Here is a 13,379-nt window from a genome sequence, read left to right as displayed (position 1 = left end):
ATACAGCAGTAAACTACACGTTTTGCAAGGGAAATTATGGAAGTCAGACTTGTATTCAAATATAACCCACAGGATAGTTTCAAGCAAAAATCTGCTCAATTATTCCTTAATGTGTTAAACTATAAAGGCTTAACCTTTGGAATGACCTTTTGCATTCCATTCCAGATGCTAAAGGGATGGAGGAATATTTCTTTGAAGAAGATCTAAATGTCTCATGCAAAAAGTTAACAAAAAAGTCTCAATTAACAGATAATATACAGTGAGGGGTTTTTAACATTATAATGCAAAGAGCAAACAATGTATCAGCGTTTACGAGTCCAGTTTGTCCATCCAATAAAATTTGGCATCTGATTGGTTCCTATGCGTTACAAGATAAGTGACAACTTCTTGTTTTATCAAATAAACCCTGAAGTTGAATTACTATTCACAAATCGCAGTTCAGTATTGCAGTTATATGCCTTGTGGTGATGCTTTCTTGAGGGATTATATACAAACAAATGTAAGCACCCACCTTCCACACAGGATTCCACCTCTTCCAAGTTTCTCAGCGTTATCCTCATCAAACTGGAATTTAACATTAGTTCATTTCGATGAAGGGGCCACATGAAGCGGGGGGCCGGGTTGACAAAGAATATCCTTGTATCACCTGTGGACACCTGGTTGTCGCAGATACTGGGATCTCCAAATCCTCCAACCATCACTTTGTTTCCTCCATCCAGTAAGATCTCATTTGTTACCACTTCTCTGCCTTTTAGATATCGCCATACCCTAATCTGGAGGGGGAAATAAGAACAAAGTTTAGTGTGGATATAGACATATTATAAAACGAACCTAAGATAATAAATTATGTATCAATTAGTCTCCTTGTTCAATGACAGTATATCCAGCCAAAACAGTACATTAGTCCATGTAAGGGACCAGGAAAGGGAACTTTTAGTAGTAGTTGGGAAACAAACCTAATTTGAATATTTGGTCACAAAACCTTTAAACAAAATGTACTATATAAATATGCTTTTGGGGTCTAAGGGGCTAATATTTGCAACACAGACCTGGGTTCCTTACAGAACACAATAGGCACAACTTTGCCGCTTTTTCGATGAAAACCCTCAAAACCTCTCATAACATCTTGCAAATGAGGAAAAACATACTACACAACAATGTAAAGCACTAGAACTTATTATTGAATATCTTAATATATCCAATGGATCCCAATCGATGAGATCAGGAAAACCTTGACCTCATGTACATGGCTGTATTATGGATCAGTTACGTACAGATCCATAATATGGCACCCATAGCTTGCTATGGTCCTATACTGTACCTCCGTGTGCCTCTGATTCTATACAGAAGTACAGTTTTTAATTTTTCTCTCAAACATATTCTTGCTTAGGCCGGTTTCACACGGCCGCATTCGGTCTGTGATATACGGACTGTATGTTGGCAGTATTTACCGGGCCGAACACAATTCAGGGAGGCGGGCTCCTAGCATGATAGATAACTACAATGCTAGGAGTCCGGCTTTCAGAACTGTGTTTGGTCTGGTATATACTGCCAACATACTCAACACGATCGTGTGAAACCGGCCTTAGAAGCATTATTCTGTGACGCATCATGTGGCGGCACACAGAGGGCCTACAAGTCCATAATATGGTACCGAAGCCACTGTACATGCACAAAAAAAATGCTGGGTGTATGGACCCTTACCCAAAAAAGGCCTTGGGATAGGCTGCCTGTGAGCGTGGAATAAAAACATCTCTTTTGCTATCTCTTTTGTAGTGATTCTAGCATACATTGTATGCACTGGTGGAATTAATAGTATAGCCAGTGCTCGGTTACATTTACTATGTTTTCTTGACCTGTTTAACCTTTTCAAACAAACATTTTTTATGTATTCATATTTTATTTGTTAAGGAGTAAAAGAAACCATAAGGTCAATTTTTTGTCCCAATATATATGATTCTAGATAGCACTAAATACACAATCGTCTTCCATGGCGAGATCAAGACGGTAAGACAATACTTGAACAAACAAAAGAACAAGTATCTACCACTTCAAAGCAATTCCAGAGTCAGGGCAGGTAAGAAAACTTCAGAAGAGCCCCATATTTCATACAATGTTGGTAACTTTCCAATCACGGAATACTAGGAGCAAGACAGGCATAGTGTTAAACATCCCAATTAATATCCAGCCGCTTTGGTTAAAGTACGTCTGGCCTCCCCTCATTTCTGGGCCAAGGACACAGGATTGTGTAGCTCTGTCCTCTGAACATTTCTTATTTATAAACTTATACTTGAGTTTTATTCAGAGAGCATACTGACTGCAAAAGAATGAAGTGGAGTCAGAAAACCGGCATAAAAACAATATAAATAATAAAGGGCAACAACTAAGTATAAATAACAAAGGATCACAAAACTTTTAGCCTTTTCATGAATATCTTTTAGATTTTAAAGGACAATGTCAAATATTTTTGGGTCATACATTGTTACTATTGTGCCCTATGGGTTAGGATTATGACACATAGATTTTGTATAAAGTATGGATTGTGCCCACACCTCGGGCAACCATTATATGGAATGAACAAGTAGCCTTGGGTCATCATGAGTCATGATCATAGGTTATGACTTCAAGATGATGTGAATTCTCAAAATGTCTATTTTTGGGATCACTTGCGGTAGAATGAAAATTCAAATAGAGCAGAGCAGGGAAACCATACCCCCCTTGGTGTACAAGTATGCAGGCTGCCATTTACAGCAGCCTGTATTATGTCAATTTCGTAGTAAGCACAGCCTGCCATAAAACAGTCACACATGTTATTTTGAAAGATTTCAAGCTAAAAATTAATCAGTGGGGGGATTTCATTTCCCTTCCACTCACCTGAAGGCGATATGCACTTGCCCTATTAAAATATAATAATAAAGCAACTTTGCAAATAGTCTTGATTAAAAAATTACTATTATTTTTGTGCATACTGCTCCTATGCCGGCCTACATGACTCCCTGGTTACAGACTACAGATGTAGCGATCTGTAACTTGACTTTTTAACGCGTTAAATACACAGTGGAAAAAAAACGTGACTTTTTAAATGGTTTTCAGTGACTTAAGTGATAACTTACTGCAGTGTGAAAACTTATCAGAGTCAAGATAAGGATTGCTACATCTGTACAAACAAACACTGCGTGCAATCCGACTCACTCTGTCCCCTCTTCTTGCTAGACCGTAGAGGAGGCAAATGGACAGTCTGCATAGGAGCTGTATACACAAAACGGTAGGTTTTTTATTTGTAAAAAGACTATTTTCAAAGTTGCTTAATTTTTTTAAATATCTTAGATGCACTGAAGCAATACAAACTATGTGGTTGTAAAAGGGCAGTTTCTTTTTCCAAATAAAGGAATGGGTTGCAAATATGTATCAAATATTTCTGTACATATTACTTTATCAAGTTGGGATGATGAAAGATAAATGAACATTACATAGACCTGTTTTTAAAGATCTTTAATCAACATGTGCGACTAAACCCAGACTCAAAAAATATACTTGCCGACAGACCTAATTTGAGATAAATGTAGAGTTTTTATAACCTGAATAGGGTTAGTAGAATATTCTTAAAGACTTTACAAATAAATGTGGCAGATCAAAGTATATTTTGTGAAAGAAGAGGGGTCACCAGTTTTCTTCTATAAATGTTGGTAGACGTGACAAAGGATCACAATCCTATTGCATGCATCACTGAGCTAATGTTTGCACTCTGTAAACAATGTTCTGTACTCTGCCTGCCCGGTGTAAATGACCTCCACAATGGGGGAAAACAACCTTTCACTGGATTATACTTTTTTAGCTTCGCTGTGAAACCTTGACAATAACGGATCACAACAAAAAGAAAGAAAGGCCTCACTTCTTCAATGCTGAATTTCATTCTTTTTTAGATGTGAAACATTTTTGAAATTGGATTGGACCCTATGGGCAATATGTATCTCCACTGCTGGATATATAAAGATTTTCTTATAGGGCCTCTCTGAGGTAAAACAACCAACAACAAAAAAAAGTTTTGCCTGGAATCCAAAGCCCATTTATTTACCTTACCCACATTACCCACATTATCCTAACTCAATACTCTTAGCGGAATAACAAACTTTCCCAAACGCATTTTTCCTTTTCTTCTTGGCCCCAGCCAGGCATTTTACTCAAATCAAGTTGTCAAGCCAGGTGACAACCAATATGGCCACCATTGCAGCTCCCACAGGCTTGTCCCCAGATTTCCTAGTTAAACAGTCATACATCCTGCTATTATCTGTCAGAATTACCATTTTATACCTAATTAGAAGGTAAAGTACCAATTTTGACTGGTAACACTTTTACCCTTTCTTTAATTCCGCAATTCACATCTGCGCTTCTTGGTTAGCATGCCACTATTGCTAGTATTTGTAGGCACTGTGGAGGAAGTATGGATGGTACTTGTTGTGAAAGTGAATAATACTAATAGGGGCTCAGGCTAGAACTAATTATGATTGGCACAATGACTAAAGAGTTCTAAATCTCCTCTGGCATTAACATCCGCACAAAAACCTGTGACCTGGGATCTTCATGGAATGGGTGTCCATGGCCGAACAGCTGCATGCAAGCCGTACATCATCAAGCACAATGCCAAGCGCCGGATGGAGTGGTGTAAAGCCGCCACCACTGGAGAAGTGGAAACATGTTCTGTGAAGTGATGAATCGCGCTCCTCTATCTGCCAGTCTGATGGATGAGTCTGGGGTTGGTGAATGCCAGGAGAACGTTACCTGCCTGACTGCATTGTGCCAAATATAAAGTTTGGTGGAGGAGGAATAATGCTATGGGGTTGTTTTTCAGAGGTTGGCCTTGGTCCTTTAGTTCCAGTAAAGGGAAATTTTAATGCTTCAGCATACAAAGACATTTTGGACAATTGTACCTTCCAACTTTGTGGGAACAGTTTGGGGTTCGGCCCTTTTCTATTCCAGCATGACTGTGCCCCAGTGCACAAGTTCCATAAAGACATGGTTGGATGAGTTTGGTTTGGACTGGCCACACAGAGTCCTGACCTCAACCCCATCCAACACCTTTGGGATGAACTAGAACGGAGATTGTGAGCCTGGACGCCTCCTCCAACATCAGTGTCTGACCTCACAAATACTCTTCTGGATGAATGGGAAAAAATTCCTGCAGGAGCAATCCAAAATCTTGTAGAAAGTCTTGCCAGAAGAGTGGAAGATGTTTTAGCTGCAAAGGGAGGACCAACTCCATATTAATGCCTATGGATTTAGTTGGGATGTCATAAAAGCTCCTGTAGGTGTAATGTGTACATAGGTGTCCCAATTCTTTGGTATATCTAGTGTATGTTAATGGACTGTTTATTTTTCATATCTGCAACGGTTACTCGTGATTGTCCTACATATCCTTGTTTTTAGTCAGTCCTGTTCTCTCGCCTATTTGTGTAGGATAATATAAAGAGATGCTTTAGGGGATGAAGACTACACAGCGTCAGCTGAAGAACATGCACAAAGGCTTTTCACCTTTTGTGACTCAGTATGATAGGTGTCTGCACAGACGCCCTGTATGAGGTGTTTCCTCTCCCTGCTCTAATAGGCATGAGGTGCATGTCAGGTTTGGTAAAAGTTTATTTAACAGGGAATAAAGAAAAGCTACGTCATAAACAAGCTGTTAGAAGACTGTGCCTTATATCACAATGTTCTTTTTTCTAGTCTTCCTCTGAAGCATTGTTATACTCATGTATGTTAACGGAAATCTGCTAAGTAGGGCTCAAATAAGCATCCTTTTTGGCCTCTGCAAAATCTGTAATAGAGTTCTCCAGCTTTCACGTGATATTTAAAGTACTGGTGTCTTCACATGGGGCAGGGGGACCAAAACCAGGGCCTAGGTGCAACTGCAATCTCTGCACCATTTATAGATACACCTGCTATGCCTACATGACAGGTGTAGCACTATACAAAAAAATCCACACATTAGTCCTTGTCTCTTTGGGTGTCACAATCTAATTACCTTATCTTAAGCACATGCACACACATACTCTAGGTCTCTTCATTTATTTTCAGTGAGGAAGTACAATACAAGAAATACAGGCAAACTCCAACAATATGGTCTAGTGCCAACAAACAATAGTACCAACTACTGAGCCACGGTGCTACCCATGATAACAAGTGCCACAACAGCAAGGTCAATCTTGTGTAGACCAGACAAAAGACTCTACTATTGCCAAGGTGGCCCACCCACCAGCTGATCTTCTGGCAAGGTGCATCTAGAATGCAATAAGCCGCAACAGCCAAATCCCATCCACCTTGAGCTGCAGACATTGTTCGGCTCGATTCAATTAAAAGGTTATTCCCATCTAAGACAGTTATTGCATGTCCGCAGGATATGCTATAAATGTTTGATAAATATGGGTTCCAGCTCTGGGACCTGCTATGGCCGCCCCATTCAATTGAAAGATCAATGGAGAGGTGGCCACGCATATGATTTTCCATTCATTCCTTTTCTTGATTCCTCTTCCTATACCCAATCTGGTAATAGGTGCGGGTCTAAGATATGCCATAAATGTCTTAGATGGGAATACCCCTTTAATCATCAGACAGGAAATTCTACTGCTAAACAGTTGTCGTGTAGCTTGGACAGGCCTCATTTATCTTGGATCTGCTTTCATATTAATTCTGTAGCATTTTAACACCGTCAACATGTAAGGTTGAGTGCTTCTTTAAATGGAAACTGTCAGTGAGTCAGGACCCTTTATATTAGAACATCTTTTGCATTGTGTTGCCACCTGGCAACTTTTACGGACATCTTTTCTGGCAACTTTGAAGTTCTTTAGAGAGGCGTATGAAGCAAAATATTAGAAATAAAAACGCAATACCTAAAGCATGCTCCAAAAATGTATGTATATATATATTTCACTATAGCTGATCTAGTAGATCCTAATAAGCTTTCAAAGGTGCTAAACAGAGGACAGAAATATAGCACACATCTCAAAGAGCCCTCTCAGACCTCATAGCAGAATTGAAAGAAGTTAAATTGCAGCAATGAAGCCCAGATGCCAAGTACCTTAGCATCATTGAACACTACACTGGTAGCACCTGACTGGACAGGAGATGGATCTCCAATCACATTTTACACCACAATAACATTGCATATGATCCACTCAGAAGCAAAACGTTCTCAAGAGCTGAAATATGGGTAGCCGCAAAGTTTAAAGCTTGACCCATATTTTGGCCTACATAATCCCTGATACTGTTGCTGATAAAATAGTTAGCCCGTGTGATCCTTGATACACTTGACATTATTGGGCAGCAGGTTGTCCCCATCTCTTTTAAAGGGGTTGTCTAATTTATAAAATTTAATCTATTAAGGAATTCTGAGGAGATCACCTGTTCAATACCCTCACCTATTAATCAGAGTGGAGAATTTCTACAAAGAGTGTCTCTCACTTTGGAGGACCTGACATATCCATGCATTTCATAGACAGACTATTGATTTAATTGGGAACTGTGTAATGATTGGTTTCCCCCTGTGGTGGCGCAAAAGGGGAATTGAAAACTTTCTGCCAGGTTGCCAGACAGAATACAGCTGATTGCTGGGGGTACAAGCTGGGGGACTGCCTACGATCATCTTATTATCAAGAGACCCTTCTAACAAAAGGATTTGTCCAAGGTGGACAACCCCTTTAATTACCCATTAGACAACTTTACTTGAATACAGAAACTTTCTGACCTTTTCCATGCAGTACACAGACCAGTTTCCGAATCAACTGACTCTTTGGTGTGTGGACTTATTGACAGGGGCCTAGCCCACGATATATAACATACTGCATACCGATAAGTATAATAACCAGGAAGGCAACCTGCTTCATTCAGTCTATTAACCTTTACTCAGCGCTACATTTATCATTGTCTGTACTCTCAATTTTCTTTCACTTCCACTCTCTTAACTCTGAAATGACAAGTATCTGCTTAGTAAATGTTGTATGTTAACCACTCGGGTGCGACGATGCAGTATACTGACCCCACAGCACCAAAGCAATACAGAAACCAGACTCATAACAAGTATAATCACCATCTGTATGTAGCATGGAGATGAATGAGGTGCCATGATGTCAGCACCTCACTGCAATAGCATATAGCCAATATTGATATAATAGCAAGTGACAAAATTCTAGATGTGGATGTCCGAATAAACGGAGTTATCATCACTTATAAATTATCAGTAATAAAAGTGATTACAAGTGTAAAGACTATTCTAGACTGACCAAGATTAAAGAAGCTCTGTCACCACATTATAAGTAGCCTATCTTGTACATAATGTGATCGGCGCTGTAATGTAGATCACATAAGTGTTTTTTATTTAGAAAAACGATCAGTTTTGACAGAGTTATGACCTATTTTAGCTTTATGCTAATGAGTTTCTTACTGGACAACTGGGCGTGTTTTATTTTTTGACCAAGTGGGCGTTGTAAAGAGAAGTGTATGACGCTGACCAATCGGTGACCAATCAGCGTCAGACACTTCTCTCCATTCATTTACACAGCAATAGTGATCTAGGTATATCACTATGTGCAGTCACTTACGTTACTGAAGTGTCCTGACAGTGAATAGACATCACTACCAGCCAGGACGGGATGTCTATTCAGAATCCTGACACTTCGCTAACGTTTGTGTGGGATTTACAGCACAGCAAGCGTAGTCTTGATGATGTTCTGTAGATCAGAAAAAATATTGAAAAAAATATCAGAATACTTATTTATTATTTATTTCTGTTACTTCTATAGCGACAATATATTTTGCAGTGCTAGAAAAAGAAGTCATCACTCACTGTCGCCAAAGGGGCTGACAATCTAAATTCCCTATCTGTATGTTTGGGAGTATGGAGGGTAAACCGAAGTACCTGGAAGAAACCCATTTATAGAATTGAGAATATATTTTGGTGTCTATGGGCCTCTTAACATCTTAATCCTACGGATTCTAAGGATGTTACAGTAGATCTTGTAAGATTTATAAAATCACTATTTTGTTTTCTATTGTTTGTAAGCCTTCCTGTGACGTCTAATATGGCAGGGATCAACCAAATTCTGATTTCAATATCTAGATAAACCACAACAGAAGCCATTTGGGCTTTTTTTAGTGGTCCAATAGTAAGAACTTTCAAAGATATCAATAAGAAACTATTACTCTTAGCTTTTGTCCAGCCCTGTACTATGGTAATATTAAGCTATAAGTGGTAATATAACTCGTTCCTTAATGGACACTCTAAGTTAAATTCTAACATTTCATTGAGACACATCGTAAGATAACATTGGTCGGAATCTATGAGTTGGATCTCATACTGCGGCATAACTTGAAGCTCCTGGGCCCCAATGGAAAATTTTAACCAGGGCCCCTGAGCTTTTTAGGCCCACTCAGACTCCAGGTGCAATCTCTGCACCCCCCTATGGTTACATCCCCCCAAGAACAAAATGTCCACAGGACTCACATTGAGGACAGAGTTCCAATTAAATGAATGGCACTCCGAAAGTAACGCTGGCACCAAAGGAGTTACGAAACCCTATGTCCCCTTTTTTCTAGGAACTTGTTGAGGCCCAGTACACAAACCCCAACAATGCTATTTCCTGACAGTTTATCAATGATGAAGTGCCACTAAAAAGAAGAGGTCACTTTAAGGCCAGGATCACACTCGCAGTTTCGATGCAGTTTTTGTGGCAGTGTTTGGCTCCGTTTTTTTTTAAACCAAAGCCAAAAGTGGATCCCAAAGGAACAAAATGGAATAAAGAAAAGACTGATGCATCTTTATTTTGTATCTGCTCCTTTGTTAGGCTAAAAAACCGGAGACAAAAACTGCCACAAAAACTGCATCAAAACTGTGTGTGTGTGATCCTGCCTAAAGCTAGGATCACACACAGTTATGATCCAGTTTTTGGTGCAGTTTTTGGCTCAGTTTTGCTGAGTCAAAGGCAGGAGTAAATCCAAAATGGAGGAAAGTTATAAAGAAAAGACTGAGCTTCGTCTACTTTTTGTGTCCTCTCCTGTGTTTGGCTAAAAAACAGAGCCAGAAACTGTACCAAAAACTGCATTAAAACTGAATGTGTGATCCTGGCCTGTGCAATAATATCTGAAATTTGGAAAACATAAGTTCACAACTTCACAAGTTGACTCCTTTCTGTGACTTCAAATACCTTCACATCATAGACTATACTGCAGGGGTCCATGAGGGTGATGGTGGAGGGGGGCCGCTTTCAAAGCAATTTACATCAGTCGTGAGACACAATATACCAGATATTCCACTTCAAAGATCTCTTTAGTTAACGCCTTGGCTTCTCTTTGAAAAACTTGATGACAGCCAAAACCCTTAATTCTGGTCTAATTTGTTCCCTAGCCTGGAACTCATTAGGATACTCAGCAGCCATTAAATCCTTTTAGATTTCCTATTGATTTGTACCGCATTAGTGACAAGAACAAACTTGTTTGCAAAGCAATAAATCTTTCCAGTTGCTAAAATCTTCAAAATGGCAAGCATGCACAGACACATTCCTTCATTGCTGCAATGGGTTAAGTCCGCTGTAATCTTTCAGACAGGAGTTCTGAACTGATCAAGAATCTGAACTACAGTCTTGAAACTCTAAGGGTATGTTCACACGAGGGCGTCCGTTACGGCTGAAATTACGGGGATGTTTCAGCCTGAAAACATCCCCGTAATTTCAGCCGTACCGGCATGTGCAGGCGCTTGAACGCCGCGTCAATTACGGCCGTAATTAGCGCTGCTATTCATTGGAGTCAATGAATAACGGCTCTAATTACGGCCAAAGAAGTGACAGGTCACTTCTTTGACGCGGGCGTCTATATACGCGCCGTCTTTTGACAGCGACGCGTAAATATACGCCTCGTGTGAACAGACAAACGTCTGCCCATTGCTTTCAATGGGCAGATGTTTGTCAGCGCTATTGAGGCGCTATTTTCGGGCGTAATTCGGGGCAAAAACGCCCGATTTACGTCCGTAAATAGGCCGTGTGAACATACCCTAAAAGAGAAAAAAAAAAAACGCAGCCTGAGGCCAACATGGGAATTCAATAATTGCAAGTGTTCAAAATACAAAGCTTCTGAAATAGGTGTCTTTACAAAACGGGCACTTCTCTATATATTTCTGAAACCCTAATAACAGACTGCAGGCGGCATGGTGGGAAGATATGACGGACAGAAATCCTTTACTTAAACGTCCAGTTCGCTAAAAATATCAAAATGACACGCTTCTCCGCAGAATCACGACAGAAAACACATGTTCATGCTGCTTTTAAGTGCTATTACGGAGGCTTAGAACGACTGAATTATTGTATGGTTGGATTTTTATCCTTCATGAATGGAAGAGACTAAGCCGGGCGGGAGAGGGTTAAATACGAATACATCTGGAAGGAGCGGCCAGGAGGTGAGGCCACCTTTGAACTAAAGTATTTGTAAGCTATAAAACCATATGACAAGATACATCGGCATCAAAACATACTGTAAAAACCACAAGGGGTCAAAATATGATATATTATATGTACTTATAGTGGCCGTGCCGATACTAGTACCGTATTCTCTGAATTACGGCGGGGTGGGGGTAGTTCTAAAAGTTCTGGTCATTCCTCAAGATGACGACTATTTGCACCTTATGTTATCATTTATTCTCTTTCCTTGTTCTACGTGTCTTCTGCCCAAATCTACTCTTCTACACCCCCCTCCACCTGCTCAACCAAACTTTTTTTTTTCTTCTTGTTAAGTAACTATCGATGACCATGAAAGAGCTTCCAGGTCAAAGGAAACTTTAGTTTTGTCCAACGTTCCCAGGACCGGTGACATGATCTTAGTGTCCCATTATCATCAAATGCCATTTCTTCTTAGCCTCAGGCTACAATGTAATTAAAGCGGAGTCTGCCAGGTGGAAACACAATGTAGAAGTATACACAGCATGTAATACATGACATTAGAAGACGTTTCAATTATCGTTAACTTCTTCGTTGCTGTAACAAAGATGCCAGCGCATTGGCAATGAGATGAGCATGGCGTTATTCCATTTCAGACCAAATACTGTATCAACGAAACACAAAGCAACAAGTGATTTATCTCTACAGAGTATCATTTTCCCAGTATAATGGTTTTCTCATTCAAACGAGTATAACCTAGAAAAATTATATTTATTAACCTAACCTTTTGTGCCAATGCACCACTCTGGCATCTGGAAGAGATGGGAACCGTGTGCCCCTATTTAATCGGTTAATGTGGCTGCTGTCACAGACAATTGGCGCTATGGTTACTAGATCGCAGTAGTGATGCTAGTAATGTAATCGCTCATTGAACCGATTTGACTTCTTTTGTGAAGTTTGAACGCCACCACCCACTGACCCCTAGTACTAGATGGTGCCCCTTTTTTTACCTTGCACGAGTAGGTGTGGTGCACAGGGTCCACATTTAGAATCTCCTCCACTGTCCCGGTGAGCACAATATTTGCTTGTTCTTCTCTCCTTTCCAACTCTCTCTCAGGACAATGTCCCTGGCTGGTCCCCAGAAGAACAGCCACCAGTACTGCTAAAGTCCACACAGGCATGGCTGAAGCCCTCCACCTTCTCCCCATGTCCAGAAAGAAGAAGGGCGCATCCAAGGCTACGGAGACCAGAGGAGGAGGAGAAGGTGAGGGCTGCTCACCAAAATGTGCACGGATACAAGGGCTTCCCCCTGGCTCTGCTGCTGGAAGAGCAAGGAAAACCTTTCCACTTAGAGAGAAAAGACAAACCCACTCAGGAGGAGGGGGAGGGGGAGGGAGGAGATATTAGTGCTACTCTGCAAGCCAACAATGTGAGGTCTTCTTCACAAGGGCTGGGGGGGGGGGATTTACATGTAATCTGAATTGCTGATTGGCACAAGGGGGTGGCCATGGTGGCCCTGTCCACCCTTCTACTGTATCTGATTCATTTCCACTTCTCTTTCCTTAATGCACAGCTCTTAGGGGAAAAGTATAGCGAAACGCCACCTCCAGGAAATGCGGCTCAAATCAGGTTAATGGATAATCGGGAGCACAACGTGATCTGCCTGTTAAAGGTGCACATGCAACAATGCCGTTGTTACAAGTGAAGCCTTTGCTGAATATGTTGGCGGAGATCCCAGCGCTCAAGGGACTGCAATGGGAGGAAGAATAGTGAAGAAGGGCACTTTGTATCTGCACTGCAGGCACGCATTCAATAGGGATGATGCCGGATTTATCTCTTCATAAAGAGAGTATTTTTATATAAGCGTGTGCTTTAAACTACAAGTAAATCATGATCCGGAATCAGGTAGATTAGAAATCAAAAGATTGTCGCATGGAGTTTGCATAGTCCTAGTTCCCTAGTTTCCTC

At 40.6% G+C, this 13,379-nt stretch overlaps 1 protein-coding gene across 11 annotated transcripts in view; it reads right to left on the bottom strand.

The window, feature by feature from the left end:
• The window catches only part of AGRN (agrin), a 380,231-nt gene extending 367,455 nt beyond the window's left edge, over positions 1-12,776 (bottom strand). For 4 of the 11 annotated variants that reach the window (XM_075839715.1, XM_075839712.1, XM_075839713.1 and 1 more), the window contains exons 1-2: positions 12,422-12,776; positions 512-773 (exon numbers count right to left, since the gene is read on the bottom strand). In XM_075839715.1, the coding sequence (XP_075695830.1) occupies positions 512-773; positions 12,422-12,619 (460 nt within the window). In that variant the 5' untranslated portion in view covers positions 12,620-12,776. The remainder of the gene's footprint in view (positions 1-511; positions 774-12,421) is intronic. The other 7 variants (XM_075839717.1, XM_075839711.1, XM_075839716.1 and 4 more) reach the window with 3 other exon arrangements.
• Between the last annotated feature and the right edge of the window lie 603 nt (positions 12,777-13,379).

This window comes from Rhinoderma darwinii, chromosome 10 (assembly GCF_050947455.1).
Source record: "Rhinoderma darwinii isolate aRhiDar2 chromosome 10, aRhiDar2.hap1, whole genome shotgun sequence".
Classification (NCBI taxonomy): Eukaryota; Metazoa; Chordata; class Amphibia; order Anura; family Rhinodermatidae; genus Rhinoderma; species Rhinoderma darwinii.
The sequence above is the reverse complement of the archived record's forward strand: the minus strand, read 5'-3'. Positions and strand labels throughout refer to the sequence as shown.